Genomic DNA, 20688 nt, shown 5'->3' on the forward strand with positions numbered 1-20688 from the left:
AGGATGAACTATCAAATTATTCAAATAGAAACACAGGACAAAGAAACACAAGACAAAATTATCTCCTAAAGAACCAACAAATCTATGTTCAAATGAACTACTAGAATAATGATACTTCTCACATTCCGCTACTCTGTCCTTTTACCAGAAAGTACCGAATCTAAAAATACACCTTCTTAGCTTTTATCCATGCACATCCAGAGAAATTCACAAAAGAGTCATGTACAAAGATGATTATCACCATGTTGATCGTGACACTGAGGAGTTGGAAGTAATCTGGATGTCCATCACTGGAAGAATGAGCAAGTAAAATGCACCAGGCGAACCAGATGGTGTTAGTGGTGCACAATTCTGTGAATGTACTAAAAATCACTCCAAAGGGATAACTTTTATGGTATGTGATTTATATCTCGATGAAGCCATTATAAGGCACATACCGGGGATCAAGGGATGAACATCCTGGCACACTAGGTGGCAGTCAAAGCAATACATGGGAAGGACATAAAGGAACACACGTAGGTCTCAAAAGCACGGCGTCAACAGATCTTCAAATGCATGCATGCTAAGTCACTTCAGTCGTGTCTGACTCTGCAACCCTATTGACCAGAGTGCACCAGGCTCCTCTGTCCGTGGGGTTCTCCAGGAAAGAATACTGCAGTGGGTTACCATGCCCTCCTCCAAAGGATCTAAAACAGCAATTAAATTGCTCAATAAAAGAAAATAAGAAGGAGTCTCTAATAATTCCCCTTTTCATGCTCACAAGTCCTCCTCTATGTCTGCCTTTGTGATCAAGTGGCCCATGACAATTTTTAAGAATCTATTCACCTTGGATAACAAAGTATCTCATCTTCTACCAAATGAAGATAAGAGCACAAGATGAACCAAATGTTATACTGGGCACCAAAAGCACATTCCTCAATGTGATTTAAAGAATCAGAGTAAGAATACAGAGAAAAATAGCATCCCTAATTCTGGTACTCATAAGAAACCATCCAACAAAGGAATCTAGCTCAAGAGATCAGTTGATAACAGATCTACTTACTCTTTTGTTTACCTTCCCTTGAGAAAACAAGGTCATTTGGTTGGCTTAAAAGAACTTGGGTCTCAAAGTTAACGGAAGGAAAGAAGAAGAATAGATGTTATTAATATGTTCACCAACTTAGAAGATAAGGGTCACTCTCTCATCTTTGCCATTTTCTAGAGTATTTGCTCCCAATCTCCATCCATTCAGTAAACTATTCATTAAGCACATATTATATTCTAAACACTGTGGATACTAGGGATGTCAGTAAACAAGCAAGAAATCTTGCTGTTAAGCAGCTTATAAACAGTGCAGGGAAAATGAAGCAAACAAATAAGAAAATTTCTAAATTTTAAAATTTAATTTACTTAGCCATGAAAAAGAAAAGAGTAAAAGTTAGATAGGTGAGGGGAAGCTGCTTTAACTATAACAGTAAAGACTATCTTAGGATGTAACAATAGGTTGCTGCTGCTAAGTCGCTTCAGTCGTGTCTGACTCTGTGTGACCCCATAGACAGCAGCCCACCAGGCTCCCCCGTCCCTGGGATTCTCCAGGCAAGAACACTGGAGTGGGTTGCCATTTCCTTCTCCAATGCATGAAAGTGAAAAGTGAAAGTGAAGTCGCTCGGTCGTGTCCAACTCCTAGCGACCCCATGGACTGCAGCCTTCCAGGCTCCTCCGTCCATGAGATTTTCCAGGCAAGAGTACTGGAGTGGGTTGCCATTGCCTTCTCCGAATAATAGGTTAAGAAGCATATAAGGAGAAGGTGCTAGCCAAGAATATTTTAGGGAAATGGGATTTCTAAGCCCCCACCCCTGTCCCCCCAAAGTGCTGCAGCTATAAAGGATTGCTACTGCTACTGTTACTGCTAAGTCACTTCAGTCGTGTCCAACTCTGTGCGACCCATCAAATACTCTACTGACAAAAACAATCCAGTGTAAAGAATAAGAAGAGCAGATGAGGTCAGAGAGATACCAGCTTTGTGAGGTGTTTGTATTGTACATGGGTGCAGTGAGAAGTGGGGAGAGAAGGTTTTTCTGAATTTTAAGCAGATCAAGAAATTCTAATTTGTATTTCCAATGACTCTAACTGTTATGTGGAAAACAGACTGTATAAGAAGACAGGAGTGGGAAGATGTAAACAAATGAGGCTATTCAGGCAGCTGAGGTGAGAGATTTTAGGCTCAGACTCTAGTTATAACTGTGTTGGTAATGAGTCACTATAAGATGCAGGGTATATTTTCCAAGGAGAATAAGATTTTGCAATGGACTGGACCAAGAGTAAAAGATGAAGAAAAGAGTTAAAACACCTAAGTTTCTGGCCTGAGCAACTAGATGGATGGTTGATGTCTTCTGATGAAAAAGGAAGGCTTAGGGGAGCAATTCGAAAAAGTATTTATAATTGCTTTTTGAATTTAATACTTTCAGTTTACTTTTTTTCGAGTTCATCTATCAAATTTCTCCAACTAGTTTACAATCCACTTTGTATTTCTTTTGTACCCTCACGTGCCTAGCATAGCTGATACATAATAAATACCTGCTGAATCTAATTAAATTGAAGTAGACTTACAAGAAAACATATGAGTCAACATTTTCAAACCGTATGTTTGAAAAATCAAATACAGATGTTTTAATCAAAGACACTGCATGTTTAAAATTAAAAAACAAGTGCTAGAGACAAGCCTGTAGATATATGTTTACAATTTTAAAATGTATCCATTATTGAATGCTTGGTAGCATAAAGGAAATTGCAGAAAGAAGTTTTCAAAAGACTTACATAGAAAGATTGGTAAATGTCATAAATTATATTTAAACTAAACAGAAATGAACTACATTTGACATCACACCCTAAATAATTGTTAGCAGCAAATTATAAGTTTTGAAAAACTGGAATCCTCAGTCATCGTCACAACCAACTAAATAAAAGGAACTCATGTAAATGCTAACTTCTATGCATTTTCTTTTAAATCGAACTGTGGCAAAGTTGAATCCTAGCAGCTGGTATTCTTGTGGGTAATTGGTTCTGGCATATTACCTTCACAAAAACACTTCTATCATCTTATAGACATATCTTGGGCAAAAGCCAGAGAATATATTTAATTCTTTTTTGTATATCTTCTCTATATTTTGCCCTTTAACAACTAATTCTCTATCAACTCTAAAAATCTGGGGAAAAAAACTACAATTTTTAAAATTTTATATTTTTCTTTCCAAAATTTGCTAACATAGAACTTAAAGACTTTCACATGGGTATTCATTAAACTGTATTAAACTGTAAGACTTCATAATTTTTAAAACTGTTAGTTAAATTATAATTTATGACATTTATAGCTAAAGCTACAAATCACTTAGGTTTAATAACTGAGAATTATCCAGGCTTACTTACAGATATTATGAATAATAAGAATAGCCCAAGAGAATATCTTCTCATAAAAGCAAAAGTATCAATAGAGACGTCTCTTATTTAGAATATATAGTTCCTCACCCACTCCCTACAACATGTAACATAAAACAGTTCACAAGCGCAACCAGCAAGATTTATATTCACAACTACACGGTTTAAACACTGTACTGTTTTCTGCCTTGAGACAACCAGCAATGGTAAAAACCAGAGGAGGTTTTACATCTCTCTCCCCTAGCAAAGTATAATGTCCTCAGAATCAGGAACTATACCTTGCTTATTTCGGTAACCCCAATTTTACCAATTATGTCTAACAGAGTAGAAAACAAATGTTACTTATTCTTTTTTTTTTCCCCTAAATTTTGGCCTCAACCTAGCAATCATTGGAAAGGCAAGAACTTTGTCTTATGATCACCAGAGACACATGTCAAAGATAGAGCTACCTCCAATTTCTTGCCTTTCTTCAATATTCAGGTCCCATGCAATTCACAGACCCTTCTTGGGGACTTTCCTGGGGGTCCAGTGGCTAGGACTCCAGGCTCCACATACAGGGTGCTTGGGCTCAATCCCTAGTTGGGGAACTAGATCTCACGTGCAGCAACAAAGACCTACTGCGGCCAAATAAATAACATATAAAGTGCTGTCGCTGTTCAGTTGCTCAGTCATGTCCAACTCTTTACGACCCCATGGACTGCAGCATGCCAAGCCTCTCCATCCTTCACCATCTCCTGGAACTTGCTCAAATACATGTCCATCGAGTCGGTGATGCCGTCCAACCATCTTGTCCTCTGTCATCCCCTTCTCCTCCTGCCTTCAATCTTTCCCAGCATCAGGGTCTTTTCTAATGAGTGGCTCTTCACATCAGGTGGCCAAAGTATTGGAGCTTCAGTTTCAGCATCAGTCCTTCCAATGAATACTCAGGGCTGATCTTGTTCAGAATAGACTGGTTGGATCTCCTTGCAGTCCAAGGGACTCTCAATAGTCTTCAACACCACAGTTCAAAAGCATCAATTCTTCGGCACTCAGCTTTCTATATGCTCCAACTCTCATATCCATACATGACTGCTGGAAAAATTATAGCTTTGACTAGATGGACCTTTGTAAGCAAAGTAATATCTCTGCTATTTAATATGCTGTTTAGGTTGGTAATAGCTTTTCTTCCAAGGAACAAATGTCTGAATATTCTTTGGCATAGCCCTTCTTTAGGATTGGAATGAAAACTGACCTTTTCCAGTCCTGTAGCCACTGCTGAGTTTTCCAAATTTGCTAGCATACTGAGTGCAGCATTTTCTCAGCATCATCTTTTAGAATTTGAAATAGCTCAGCTGGAATTCCATCACCTCCACTAGCTTTGTTCGTAGTGATGCTTCCTAAGGCCCACTTGACTTCACACTCCAAGATGTCTGGCTCTAGGTGAGTGATCACATCACCGTGGCTATCTGCGGTTACCAGGACCCAGGGAATGGAGCAGTGACCTCCACAAGAGATTCATCCAGACCTGCCTTTGAATGTATGAGTGTCTCCTGCAGAGGACAGGTCAGCAGTGACCTGCCACAGGAACAGGGGCTCTGGCTGCCACAGACCTAGGAGGCGAGGCATGTGGTGTACGTCTTCTTGGTGGAGGTCACCATTAGCTCCACTACAGACCTGCCAGGCAGACTACCCACAGACTATAAATATTTTTTTTAAAAAAGATAAAGTAAAACTGTCTCATTTCCCCAGTGCAAAGCTAACTCCCTTTCCTAAAGTTCTTAAAACTGTACCGTCTAACCACATATTTGATGATGAACAAACTATCATTGCCATGAAATTAAAAGATGCTTACTCCTTGGAAGAAAACTTACAACCAACCTAGATAGCATATTCAAAAGCAGAGACATTACTTTGCCAACAAAGGTCCGTCTAGTCAAGGCTATGGTTTTTCCAGTGGTCATGTATGGATGTGAGTTGGACTCTGAAGAAGGCTGAGGGCTGAAGAACTGATGCTTTTGAACTGTGGTGTTGGAGAAGACTCTTGAGAGTCCCTTGGGCTGCAAGGAGATCCAACCAGTCCATTCTGAAGGAGATCAGCCCTGGGATTCTTTGGAAGGAATGATGCTGAAGCTGAAGCTCCAGTACTTTGGCCACCTCATGCGAAGAGTTGACTCATTCATTGGAAAAGACTCTGATGCTGGGAGGGATTGAGGGCAGGAGGAGAAGAGGACGACAGAGCATGAAATGGCTGGATGGCATCACCGACTTGATGGACGTGAGTCTGAGTGAACTCCGGGACTTGGTGATGGACAGGGAGGCCTGGCATGCTGCGATTCATGGGGTCGCAAAGAGTCGAACACGACTGAGCGACTGAACTGAACTGAACTGAAATTATCATTTTAATTATTTTTTACAGCTTACAGGTCAATACCAGTTCTTTTTATACATGTATCCATTCTCCCCCAAACTCCCCTCCCATCCAGGCTGCCACATAACATTGAGCAGAGTTCCATGTGTTATACAGCAGGCCCTTGTTGTTTATCCATTTTAAACAGAGCAATACATTAACATTTTAAATCCAGATCTAGATAAACCTTATTGCTTCAACTAAACTACTTTCAAGAACAGAATAATGACTTACGTATTTTTTGGTATTTGTTTAGTCACTATATTGTGTCTGCCTCTTTTGCAATCCCATGGACTACAGTCTTCCAGGCTCTCCTTTTCGTGGAATGTCCTAGGCAAGAATACTGGAGTGGGTTGCCATTTCCTTCTCCAGGGGATCTTCCTGACCCAGGGATCGAACCTGTATCTCCTACACTGGTAGGAAGGTTCTTTACCACTGAGCTACCAGGGAAGACCAGAATGACTTATACTTGTGTCCAAAGACACAGGACAGTGCTTTGCACCCAATAAATATTTGCTCATTGATAAAAATAAAGACAAAGATGATAAAGATACTATGAAGCCAGTTTTCCATATTTTTCTCAGATATTCATTCAAAGGCATGGCAATGCCTTTGAAACTTTCTGATCAAAATAATTAAGGAATGTATAACTGCTGCAGCCAAAACTAACAAAATGACATTAACACTAACCAAATAGTAATTTACTGTCACCCAACATTTTAGTGGGTATATGTGTATATGTACAAAACCAACTCAATGTAATGAGAATATAACCAAGAATTAGGTGAAAAGTTATAATTATTCTCTCCAAAGAATGGTTATTTAATACTATGAGCTACCAAAACTATATGGCATGGTAACAAAAGACGTCACAAAACAATATGCCCCCAATTTTTTATTGGGTATATAATGTGTAATGTGAATATGCATCTATGTGTATTTATGTAGGGACATTGGAGGAAAGGGAAGGGGATAAAATAATAAATAAAATGTTAGCAGTTACTTCATGGTAAAATTACAGATAACTTTTACTTTCTTCTTCATGTTTTTCTCTACTTTCTAATTCAGAAATACAAACCTAAATACAATAAATAACTTTCTTAAAATAAAAGCTCCCAACATTTAGAAATTTTGTCATTCATGTTAAAATCTCAACTCAGTCTAGTGAGCAATATAATAGAGTTCTAGAATTCAGTTATTTCTTAAGGATAAATTCAGGCTCTGAAAATATTTCTTACCTATTCCACACTAATCAACCTCTTCCTTAAATAATAGTTACATAGCAATAGTAAAAATAAAAGGCTCTATTTAGAGGAAGGGGAGATGAAGATGAAAGAAGATGAAGATACTAACACTATCCTTCAGTTCAGTTCAGTCACTGAGTCGTGTCCGACTCTTTGCGACCCCATGAATCGCAGCACGCCAGGCCTCCCTGTCCATCACCAACTCCCGGAGTTCACTCAGACTCACGTCCATCGAGTCCGTGATGCCATCCAGCCATCTCATTCTCTGTCGTTCTCTTCTCCTCCTGCCCCCAATCCCTCCCAGCATCACAGTCTTTTCCCATGAGTCAACTCTTCGCATAAGGTGGCCAAAGTACTGGAGTTTCAGCTTTAGCATCAGTCCTTCCAAAGAAATCCCAGGGCTGATCTCCTTCAGAATGGACTGGTTGGATCTCCCTGCAGTCCAAGGGACTGTCAAGAGTCTTCTCCAACACCACAGTTCAAAAGCATCAATTCTTTGGCGCTCAGCCTTCTTCACAGTCCAACTCTCACATCCATACATGACCACTGACGGACCTTAGTCGGAAAAGTAATGTCTCTGCCTTTGAATATGCTATCTAGGTTGGTCATAACTTTCCTTCCGAGGAGTAAGCGTCTTTTAATTTCATGGCTGCAGTCACCATCTGCAGTGATTTTGGAGCCCCAAAAATAAAGTCTGACAGTGTTTCCACTGTTTCCCCATCTATTTCCCATGAAGTGATGGGACCAGATGCCATGATCTTCGTTTTCTGAATGTTGAACTTTAAGCCAACTTTTTCACTCTCCACTTTCACTAGCATCAACAAGCTTTTTAGTTCCTCTTCACTTTCTGCCATAAGGGTGGTGTCATCTGCATATCTGAGGTTATTGATATTTCTCCCGGCAATCTTGATTCCAGCTTGTGTTTCTTCCAGTCCAGCATTTCTCAAGATGTACTCTGCACAGAAGTTAAATAAGCAGGGTGACAATATACAGCCTTGACACACTCCTTTTCCTACTTGGAACCAGTCTGTTGTTCCATGTCCAGTTCTAACTGTTGCTTCCTGACCTGCATACAGATTTCTCAAGAGGCAGGTTAGGTGGTCTGGTATTCCCATCTCTTTCAGAATTTTCCACAGTTTACTGTGATCCACATAGTCAAAGGCTTTGGCATAGTCAATAGAGCAGAAATAGATGTTTTTCTGGAACTCTCTTGCTTTTTCCACGATCCAGCAGATGTTGGCAATTTGATCTCTGCTTCCTCTGCCTTTTCTAAAACGAGCTTGAACATCTGGAAGTTCACGGTTCATGTATTGCTGAAGCCTGGCTTGGAGAATTTTGAGCATTACTTTACTAGCCTGTGAGATGAGTGCAATTGTGCAGTAGTTTGAGCATTCTTTGGCATTGCCTTTCTTTGGGACTGGAATGAAAACTGACCTTTTCCAGTCCTGTGGCCACTGCTGAGTTTTCCAAATTTGCTGGCATATTGAGTGCAGCACTTTCACAGCATCATCTTTCAGGATTTCAAACAGCTCAACTGAAATTCCATCACCTCCACTAGCTTTGTTCATAGTGATGCTTTCTAAGGCCCACTTGACTTCACATTCCAGGATGTCTGGCTCTAGATGAGTGATCACACCATCGTGATTATCCGGGTCGTGACTATCTTTTTGTACAGTTCTTCTGTGTATTCTTGCCACCTCTTCTTAATATCTTCCGCTTCTGTTAGGTCCATACCTTCTCTGTCCTTTATCGAGCCCATCTTTGCATGAAATGTTCCCTTGGTATCTCTAATTTTCTTGAAGAGATCTCTAGTCTTTCCCATTTTGTTCTTTTCCTCTATTTCTTTGCATTGATCACTGAAGAAGGCTTTCTTATCTCTTCTTGCTATTCTTTGGAACTCTGCATTCAGATGCTTATATCTGTCCTTTTCTCCTTGGCTTTTTGCCTCTCTTCTTTTCACAGCTATTTGTAAGGCCTCCTCAGACAGCCATTTTGCTTTTCTGCATGTCTTTTCCATGGGGATGGTCTTGATCCCTGTCTCCTGTACAATGTCACGAACCTCATTCCATAGTTCATCAGGCACTCTATCTATCAGATCTAGGCCCTTAAATCTATTTCTCACTTCCACTGTATAATCATAAGGGATTTGATTTAGGTCATACCTGAATGGTCTAGCGGTTTTCCCTACTTTCTTCAATTTAAGTCTGAATTTGGTAATAAGGAGTTCATGATCTGAGCCACAGTCAGCTCCTGGTCTTGTTTTTGTTGACTGTATACAGCTTCTCCATCTTTGGCTGCAAAGAATATAATCAATCTGATTTCGGTGTTGACCATCTGGTGATGTCCATGTGTAGAGTCTTCTCTTGTGTTGTTGGAAGAGGGTGTTTGCTATGACCAGTGCATTTTCTTAGCAAAACTCTATTAGTCTTTGCCCTGTTTCATTAGTATCCCAATATATCATGTACAAATTTCTTTGAACACAGTCAAAGTCCATGTGTGAGGCTTTGATCTCATTAAATTTTTAAATTACAGATCTTGGATGACAAAAGATAAAAGACCAATCTATATTCTGTACTTTCTGAAAAGCTTTTCTAATACTGAAATTTATTAATCTGGACATAAAAAGTACAAATCTACTTAACAGACAAATGTTACTCCCCACACACAAAAAGTTTTACATTTAGAAAGAACTAGAGATTCAAAGGTTTATTCTAGATTGCAAATGCTATCAAAACAATATAGTACAGCCAGTCTGGAAAACAGTTTATCAGTTTCTTTAAAAACTAACCATTCGGCTACCATACAACCTGGCAACTGTATTCCAGGGCATTTATCCCAGAGAAATTAAAACTCCTGTTCACACAAAAACTTGCATGTGAATATTTCTAGCATCTTTATTTGTAATAGCCAAAAACTGGAAGCAAACCAGATGTTCTTCAATAGGTGAACAGTTAAATAAACTAGTACATCCATACCATGGTATACTTACTTGGCAATAAAAAGGAATGAACTACTGATATGCCCAACAACTTGAATCAATCTCCAGAGAATTATGGTGAGTGAAAACAGCTAATGACAAAAAATATGTACCATATAATTCTATTTATAAAACATTCTTGAAATGACTATCGAAACTAAAGAATTATAGAGATAAAGAATAAATTAGTGGTTGCCAGAGGTTGGGCAACAGGAGGGAAAGGTCAGAGGTAAGTTAAGTACTGGGTTGATCAAAAAGTTTGTTCAGGTTTTTCTGTAACATTTTAGGAAAAACTCAAAACTTTTTAGCCAACCCAATAAATGTAGCTACAAAACAGCAACATGAAGAAAATGTTCTCTATCTTGACTATAACAAATATCAATGTGAATATCGTACTTTTGATCTACTATAGTTTTGTAAGATACTACTATTAAGGGAAACTGTATAGAGAGTACATGAGATCTATTATTTCTTACAACTGCATAGGAATCTATGATTATTTCAAAATAAAAAGCTTAATCTTAAAAAAAAAACAGTATTTTAGGGCACCTTCTAACATTGATTATATCAATCAAAATCAAATATCTTCTCTCCAGGAGTTTCCAGTCTAAACCAGGCAACACAAAAAGTTTGTGGAAATTTACTTAGAATTTAAGAAAAGTGTATAAATACATATAGTATTTGGGTATTAAAGTATGACCAGGTGATCATATAAAAAAGCATGTGCCCAACTAAAAGGAAAACAAATGGATTAAAACTCAAATCCATTCTGGGTATGCAGATGTAGTATTTTTTAAGTTTTTTACAAAATAAGAAAGGAAAGCAGCACCTAGACTAGTTTAGCGCTCCCATTACGGTTTCCATCGCACCCTATAATTCACCTTTCAGTTCTCTTCAAACATTATTATTTCTACTGTGACTTTTCCACTAGACAGCAAATTCCATAAATACAAAGACTGTCTTCATCTTGCCTTCTAGCACATAGCACAGTAACTTACATAGAGCAAAAATCAAATATTTTAACCCTGAAATAAGTTGCTAAATACAACCCTGAACTACAGTCTCCTCTGCTACAGAACTCAAAAACCTATCCTTAGGTAAACAATTATTTATCTTTCCTTAATTGAATTTTTCACTGTTGCCTATAATTTCTGTGAAACAACTTTAAAAGCTTTGAATACACATATGTTTTTAAAATATGAGCTTGACAATGAAAATCATATACCCTGAATATATATCTACAGCAAAGAGTATTAAGACAACTTTAATTCTGAAAACTTAAGAAAATTTTTAGCTGCTATTGCCTTCTCCGTGGAAGCCTAGACCATCATATTATTAAATATATTCAGTATATTCAAAAATAGAATCAATGCTATTTTGAAATCCAAGAAAACTGTACATCATAAAAGCTTATCCTTAAATCATTTGTTCCATAAGAAGTTAGCAATAGAAGCAGATTATGAAATGAAATTAAAGATACCCAGAGAGAGGATACAGATACAGATATGCACACTACCAAAAATGAAGACCTAAGCTTAAAAGAAAAAAAGAATCACGAAAAACACAGGGCAGTGAATCTATTTTCCTCCTGAAATAAGTACAATTCAGTCACATGTAACAGGAATAAACCAGAGAGCATCAAAGCTATTTTAAACATTTAAGTCTATCCTTTAAAACAAAAACAGACAACATTATCAAATTTAAGTACGTTTCCTTTTTTAAAGGGAATTTTATTCAAAAAAGCAAAAGGTTTAAAAAAAAATGCATGGGAAAACCTCAAATGCAAAAAAAAAGATTTACTTACCAAATTGGCCATATAAATTGTGAGCAGCCCTCTCCTGCAAGTAATTTTAAGAAGACAGAGAGTGAGATTAAGCACAAATTTGACTTAATAATCACTTCGCATCACTTTTTTTAGAAATCTACCAAATCATTTCTCAGGAGTAGTGGGAAAGGGGTAGATTATGCAGAACTAAGTTTTTAGTACTGTAATAGTTAACTGTATAAATCAATTCTACAAGTCATTCTGTTTGGCAGTCATTAAATATTCTGTTTAATGCTCATTAATTAGAATTCTTTAAAATTACTATTGCCTGGGACTTCCCTAGTAGCCTACTGGTAGAATCCACCTTCCAATACAGGCAATGTGGGTTCGATCCCTGGTCAGGGAACTAACATCCCACATGCTGCAGGGCAACTAAGCCCACGGACCATGACTACTGAGCCCATATGCCACGGCTACTGGGACCACACACCACAGCTAGACAGCCCACACACTCAACAAGAGAGGAGCCTGCACGCTGCAACTAGAGAAGGCCCACATGCCACAACAGAAACCAGCACAGCCAAAATCTTTTAAAGAATGTAAAAAATCAAGTCAAAGCTCTAACATTTCTTTAAAAAAAAATTACTATTGACTAGTAATTTTTCATTAGACTTATTGTAAAGATCATATATCTAACAAAATTAACTAATACAGTGTTAAATACATGTCAATTACATCTCGATTTTTTAAGTTACTGACACTTTATTATTTTTAATAGGAAGAGAGGTACAATTTGCTATTAGTCTATCTTTATGTTAGAGAATTCTAAGCTTAATGAAATCCCAGCAAATTCATCTTGCCAAGAAGTCAAGATCATAACAATTCTAACTAAATGCAAATTTATTTTTAAAAAATCAGGTCTTCTATCATTTTATACATAATGCAACTGTTCATTAGATATTGTTACAAATCATACTAAATCACCTTGTTTTAATTTCATTGCTAAGTGAAAAGTCAGGTACTAAGTGAACTCTTTAACACCAAAGGACAAATAAAAGCTCTTGCTTTACAGAGAAACTATATATTTACTAAATGCATATTCACTCTTACTTAATGAGAATTCACCTAGAAACTCAAAGATAAGGACAATTTTATGCCCTTATAACTTTACCTTACACTGCACAGAGACCATAAATGAAGCACATCCCTCTAATAAAGAGGTCTTTAATACTTAAAGCATTCAAGGTCAGGGCTCAAATAAACTCTAAAAATCATAGAAATACATCTGAGTTTCAATAATGAACATTTTTAGTACTCAAAGAAACAATCACTTTGTAACATAAAAAAGTAAGACTATCAAATCACTTTCATTTAAATATCATGCTAGATCATGATATTAACATCATCAATCAATCTTCTTGATGTCAGATCCAGTCATACAAAACCTTGATTGTTCATCACTTAAAATGGCTTAACAGGATTTTCAATTTACTAAAGCCATATGGAGGCAGTATGATATAATTGAATAATGCTGAAGCGAAGTTAAGAAATCAAGGTTCCAGTTAACTTTCTCTGGTACTCTAGTTTTGTCATTAAAATGAGAAAACTAGTTATCTAACTTATATTTTTAAATATAAAAACTATTTAAAGAAAAAAACTTATATTTGTCACTAATATATAAAACATAACTTTGGGTCCATCATGGTTGAAACGGGGAGGCGCCCTAGGCATACCCACTGGGCCATGCCTCCAGTAATGTCCCTCTTCAGCAGGTCCTAATGTACCTTAGCAGAACAACAGAATTCCACTGCTCCTCTAAAACTGAATTTCAAAATCAGTGATAAGATGATCTCTGTAAGGTCCCTTTTAAGTCTTCTTTTCTATGATTTATACATACCAATTGAAATTGTTCTTACTAATCCTTACCAATCTTTAGTTCCTACCAAATTCTAAGTCAAAGATGTTCCAATACTACTTATTTTAAATAAATCATATCAAGGAAAATCAGGGTAACATCATCATCTAAGAGTCACACATACATGGAAAAGCTAAACGCTCCTCAAGGATTTACTTGTTCTTTTCAATTGCTGGTTATATATGAACAAAAAAAAATAGTATTCTTCATTACAAAACCAAAGTAAAAATATTTCTGTAATTTCAGTGGTAGTGTCCCAAAATACATTTCACTATGAAGTAAAAAGACACTTGCTCCTTGAAAGAAAAGCCATGACAAACCTAGACAATGTATTAAAAAGCAGAAACATTACTTTGCCAACAAAGGTCCAACTAGTAAAAGCTATGGTTTTTCCAGAAGTCATGTATGGATGTGACAGTTGGACCATATAGAAGGCTAAGTGCCGAAGAACTGATGCTTTTGAGCTGTGGTAGAGAGAAAACTCTTTTTGACAGTCCCTTGGACTGCAAGGAGATCCAACCAGTTAACCCTAAAGGAAATCAGTCCTGAATGTTCATTGGAAGGACTGATGCTAAAGCTGAAACTCCAATACTTTGGCAACCTGATGTGAAGAGCTGATTCATTAGAGAAGACCCTCATGCTGGGAAGGATTGAAGACAGGAGGAGAAGGGGACGACAGAGGATGAGATGGTTGGATGGCATCACCGATGAGATGGACATGAGTTTGAGCAAGCTCCGGGAGATGGTGAAGGACAGGGAAGTCTGGCGTGCTGCAGTCCATGGGGTCACAAAGACACGACTGAGTGACTGAACAACAACAACAATGAAGTGAACTAATATATGATGCTATCTTCGAAAACATTTGTTCCACTAATTTCATTCTGTCTCTGATAATAACAGTAACCCAACTCTAGAATCATCACTAGCTTCCATCTATAACTGTTTATCTCTACTGAACAAAGATGATCTTGTTTAACCGTCACATTTTCACAGACCTGCAATAGTACCTGGCATCTAACAGACACTAAACAAAGGGTAGAATTACTAAGCAAAGTGTTACTAGGAATCCAGTCTTACAAGAAGGAATACATTATAGACATATATTTTAGAAATATAATCACAAAAGATAGTCACTAGACAGAGGGAGGACTGACTAAAGACACTAATTTATTAGCAAGCAAAAACATGATCTATTTGTATAAAATTTAATAATTTACACAGTATAATTAATATTTTGAAATCAGATTTTATACTCTCAGTAGTTATACAAAGTATAAAGCAGACACTATCATCCTCACTCTATTAAAAACCAAGAATCAGAGAAGTGGTTTATTTAAAAATATGAAGGCAGCAAAAAGCAAATTCTTCTGACTCAAGTTTCACATTCTTTCCAAGTTACTGTTTCTACAGTAGAAAATCTTTACTAAGTTATCTTTCAATTCTAAAATTTACTGATTTGTTTAATATGGTATCCTAGCAGGCTTCTGTGGAGAAGGCAATGGCAACCCACTCCAGTATTCTTGCCTGGAAAATCCCATGGATGGAGGAGCCTGGTGGGCTGCAGTCCATGGGGTCTCGAAGAGTTGGACACGACTGAGCAACTTCACTTTCACTTTTCATTTTCATGCATTGGAGAAGGAAATGGCAACCCACTCCAGTGTTCTTGCCTGGAGAATCTCAGGGACGGGGGAGCCTGGTGGGCTGCCGTCTATGGGGTCACACAAAGTCAGACACAACTGAAGCGACTTAGCAGCAGCAGCAGCAGCAGCAGGCTTCTGTGCAGCGAGGATAAACAAAGTCTTGACACAGTCTGCTGCTGCTGCTAAGTCACTTCAGTTGTGTCCGACTCTGTGCGACCCCAGAGACGGCAGCCCGCCAGGCTCCCCCATCTCTGGGGTTCTCCAGGCAAGAACACTGGAGTGGGCTGCCATTTCCTTCTCCAATGCATGAGTGAAAAGTGAAAGTGAAGTCGCTCAGTCGTGTCCAAATATCAGTAAAAAGCCAAGGATGTGTTGCTATTAGAGTACTACTATTAGCAGTAGTAGTACTATTATTATTATTATTATTATATACAATTATTATAGATAATTATAATTATTAGTAGTAGTAGTACTATTCTAGTACTAATAGTATTAGACTATTACGGTCTCAAGCTTCAATGTGTTGTTGTTGTTCAGTTGCTCAGTCTCATCCAACACTTTTCAACCCATAAACTGTAGCCAACCAGGCCTCTGTCCATGAGATTTCCCAGGCAAAGATACTGTATCGTTTTGTCATTTCCTTCTTCAGGGGATCTTCCCGATCCAGGGATCCAACCCACATCTCCTGCATTGGCAGGCAGATTCTTTACCCACTGAGCCACCTGGGAAGCCCCAAGTTTCAATTCACCATTTCCAAATAATGAGGAAGATCACCTCCTCCTCAGCTTCATCTGAATTCCAACCCAAAGCTAACAGCCTCAAGAATGAGAAGACAGTATTTTATTTGGCAGATTATAATATCAGAACAGTAATTTATTTTATCACTTCTCCAGAGATGGTCAGTATTACAGGAAATGGATAAGTTGATTAAATATCATTTTATTTTTTAACACTTGACTGTACCTAGCCTAAGTCTGAAGACAGACAAGTCACTCCCTTCCTAAAGAGTAAATTCTCTCTGGAAACCAAGTTACACATTAAGACACGGCTGCAACAGTGATGGGGAAGGAGGGGAGATGTCAATTAGAAAAAAAGTGAGCCTAGAGGAAGGGCTGGGGCCAAGGAGAACAAGAACTTTTTAAACTTCACAGGAGGCTCCGATACACAAATACTTCCATTCTTCTAATCTGATCACTAGATTAGAAGACTGGTGAAACTCGGTGAATAAGCAGCCTAAAGTTAGTCACGTATTTCTTTCAACCACAGATAAGCTTTTTTTTTTTGGATGGGGAAAGGAGGTGAATCTTTTAAACTTCCATTAAAAATGTAAGTGGGTGTGTACATCAAGGGGTACTGTCTAAAAACACATTAAGAACCACTGTTGTGAGAACTGCGCAATCATCACTATTCCTTACAGGGAAATATTAAAGTAATTAAATTTTCTTAACATCTCAGTAGAACAAAAGGTATCCTCACATTCTACTGAAATTTCTAGGATTATCTTCTAATGACATTATTTTGTCTAATTAGATGGACAATAATGCTTTTTATTTTCTGGAAACTTTAGTGTAAATATTTTTTAGTTAACTTTCTCAAACTTCTGAATGACACTGTACGTAACACATTTCATAACTAAGGTCACTAGGGAATACAGTAGGAATAGTGTAACTTCTAAATATTTATATGTACATATAAAATATGTCTGTGTTCAATGGATAAGGAGAAATTAGAGATTAAAGAAAAACAAAGTGAATGTTCCTAAACACTAAGCTTACCAAGATATTTTATTTAATCATTTCAGAAAGTCTTTCAAAATAAAATAGAATTTCATTTGTCAAAATATTTCAGAACAGTATAAAATACTTCTTTAAGGTAGAGGAATGGGTAAGACAAACTTCTAGACTAGAGAAATATCCCATAATTATATTCTATGGTATACAGTGGATAATAGAGAGGTAAGCTTTTCAGAAGACTGCCAGGTAATCTCATTTTCTTCCTGTGAACAAGACACTGAAACTTGAAGACACCAAGAATTTATAAGCCAGTTTATAGGTATTCTTTTACCCACATAGTACATAGTTGATTCCTTTTGGTCACATCTGCTTAGGAGTTTCGTAATTACAACAGTGTAATTTAACAACTTAAACCATGAATATGCTTAGAATAAATACCCAATTTTTGATACTTTAATCCATGTCCTTGTTTGAGCACCCTGCAGTTTTAACTTACTAAACTAATACTAAATATCAAAGCAAATCCACAACAACTCTACAAAACAAAATCCATCAGAACAACTCCTTTCTGAACCACAATCAAAGCACTTCCTAGAAAAAGAAAGAGAAGACTAGTTCTTAACAGCCCACCTAGGGATAAACTAGATGTTACCAAAGCTTCCTGCTGAGTTACTAAGATCACAGTTCTTTGTGGCACAGATTTTTTAAGCAACCCTGGAAACAACTTCAAAGCTTTCGCAGAACCCCATAGTGATGCGATTAAGATTTAAGTAAGCTGCCCTCTTACAAGGTGTTAGAAACTAGCTGGCAAAGCATGTTTAATTCTGTAGATGGAAGGAGACTGAGAAAGATGGACAGATGGATGGATGGATGGGTGGATGGATGGATGGGTGGATGGGTGGATGAATAAAAGGATAGATGAGCTGGAGAGAGGGAGAAAAAAGTTGTGAGGAAATAAATTTAAACCAATATAGATAAAAACATATTCACAAATACAGATAGATTTTCACTAATATATCTATACCTACAACACACACACACACATACACACACACACACACATATATATCCATCATACATATGTGTGTATATAACCATGTTGTATGTTTGTACCTCATTAAATGTTTTTTTTAAAAAGGTGATTATACAATTGAGTACAAAGCATATAACTTTAGTAAAGATTTCATTATTGAATAGAGCTTCAGAGATTTAAAAATTTAAATTATCGTGATTTGCTAATTTGGAAAAAAAACTGTTAATCCTCCACATTCTTTTTCTTCTATCCTTTCTAATATATTACTGATGTTTACTTTTAAAAGGATGAACTAATAACTGATCAATTAATTTAAAAATTGGTTCAAAACTAATTCCTTAAATGTTGCTATTTCCCAACTTCTAACCTCAGGCTTCCTATTCTGAGCTTTGAGACTCTAATCTCCAATAGCTTCAGCAATCACCTACAGGAGGAAACCTCCAATTTTATTTATATAACTACCATGCTTTTCCTGAATCTAGATTCACACTTCAAGCTGCCTACTGGCCACCTCCAACAACATATCATTGACTTTCTTTGGGAACTAAAGGCATAATTATAAATTCCTCTTCCTTAAATGTTATAATATTAATATGTTTCATTTGGGGCTAGATGTAATAATTTTGAAATACACCTATCTTCAACCTTTGTAAATTACTTATATAAAACATAGAAAAGCAAATCTTTTAGCTTTATACCTTTATAAGTTGTTTTATAGTGTATCTTAGTTTTAAAAACTCCGGTAGATTACTTTTCTACCAGATTCTACTCAGTAATCTGAGTAGGTTACTCAGGTATCTTAATGTTTAATGAGATCTTAAGAAAAATTTGTTGCTAAATAAAAAATGTTTTCAAAGCAAGTAAGACCACTTGTTAACTTTTGCACAATTTCAGATAAACAGAGACCAGACTTCTTAAAGTAAGATACACTATATAACAACTTATAAAGAAACAAAGCTAAAAGATTTGCTTTTCTATGTTTTATTGTTAAAGCCAAAAGTTTTTTAAACCTGCATTTTAAAAAGTCACTAGCTTCTGACCAATATTATAAAATTTAATTATAAAGTTTTTAATTAGATCCCAAACCTTTTGTGCTTGATGTACATATATATACACAACACTTTAAAAAAAAAAAAAGAACTTAGAGCTATTTCCAGGTTTTTTAATTGCATCATCTAATAAAGAACAGAACTAAATCAACACCTGTCACAAAAAGTTCAACTACTAAACAATCACATCAAGGTAAGGATCATTTTTTTCTTCAGAAACCATGGGATAATACTCATAAAGAAGTTAAAATTCTAGAGAGAGAGAGAGAAGTCGCTCAGTCATGTCTGACTCTTTGCGACCCAAGGGACTGTAGGCTACCAGGCTCCTCCATCCATTCGATTTTTCAGGCAAGAGTACTGCAGTGGGCTGCCATTTCCTTCTCCAGGGGATCTTCCCAATCCAGGGATTGAACTCAGGTCTCCTGAATCACAAGCAGACGCTTTACCATCTGAGCCACCAGGGAAGCCTCCTCAAAATCTACTCAGGTCTCAAACAGAGTAAATCCACTCCAACTAATATTTAGAACAAGTCATAATTTAGGACAAATTTTCTATGAATTCCTAGTGTCTGTGAATAAAATACTAGTGCAATAGCTCACTTAAATAAATAAAAACAGAAAACTTAAAAAATAGTTTACTGTCAAATATAAAAGGAGAATAGGAAATAAACTATTTCCAGGAAACCTCTTTATGTATTAAGGAGTTATAGCTTTTAATATCAATAACACAATTTTATTTTGGTACTATCATGGTATTTAAGTAAATGTTGCTCTTCAAAAAAGAGTTTGACTTTTTGGAAAAATTTAAAAAGAAATAAATACATAAAAATGAAATTCTTAAAAAAAAATTCTTCTTCCAGTTTCCAGTTTATAAGTAAGGAACTTGAAAGTGATCACTTGGTCCTAAAACCAAGTAAAAAGCTCAAAAGTCAACTTCCACAAGAGAAGTAAGGTCACACTGCAAACTGCTGCCCCCTAAAATGCAGAAACTGCAAGCAGATACAGAGAATAAGACCATAACAGAGCACAAACTCACAAGCTGAAACTTCTGAGGAAATGAGTCAAGAGAGGACAATCTGCACTGTAACTGATATATAGCAGGGGGTTCAGTGTGGGAAGTTAGGATAAACAGAGGGAGGCAAAGTCTGGGAGTTAAAAATTCCACAGGTATTGGTCGTAAGAGGGGCCCACACTTTTGTGAGTCTTACCTCCAGGAGCTTGACTATCACATCTTATTGAAAAATCTGAATGAAAGTTTTTGCCAATCCAATACATAAAACATTCAATTAAAACCACAAAGGCAGAATAAGACTGAAAGATAAAAATCAGAACAAAGAACAAAGGCAACAAAGAAAAAACAGTAACAAATATGGTAGAAATCAATCCAACTATATCAATAATCACTTTGCTAGCTATGTGCATGCCCAGTCCTGTCTGACTCTGCAACCCCACTGACGATAGCCTGCCTGTCTCCTCTGTCCATGGAATCTTCCAGGCAAGAATATTGGAGTGGGTTGCCATTTCATACTCCAG

At 36.9% G+C, this 20688-nt stretch overlaps 1 protein-coding gene across 1 annotated transcript in view; it reads right to left on the reverse strand.

Moving 5' to 3' along the window:
- TMEM135 (transmembrane protein 135) overlaps window positions 1-20688 on the reverse strand; it is a 265707-nt gene that overhangs the window by 192603 nt on the left and 52416 nt on the right. Inside the window, exon 4 of the mRNA XM_040255497.1 lies at window positions 11826-11859. Coding sequence (XP_040111431.1) covers window positions 11826-11859 — 34 coding nt within the window. The remainder of the gene's footprint in view (window positions 1-11825; window positions 11860-20688) is intronic.

This window comes from Oryx dammah, unplaced genomic scaffold, assembly GCF_014754425.2.
Source record: "Oryx dammah isolate SB20612 unplaced genomic scaffold, SCBI_Odam_1.1 HiC_scaffold_15, whole genome shotgun sequence".
NCBI classification, from domain to species: Eukaryota; Metazoa; Chordata; class Mammalia; order Artiodactyla; family Bovidae; genus Oryx; species Oryx dammah.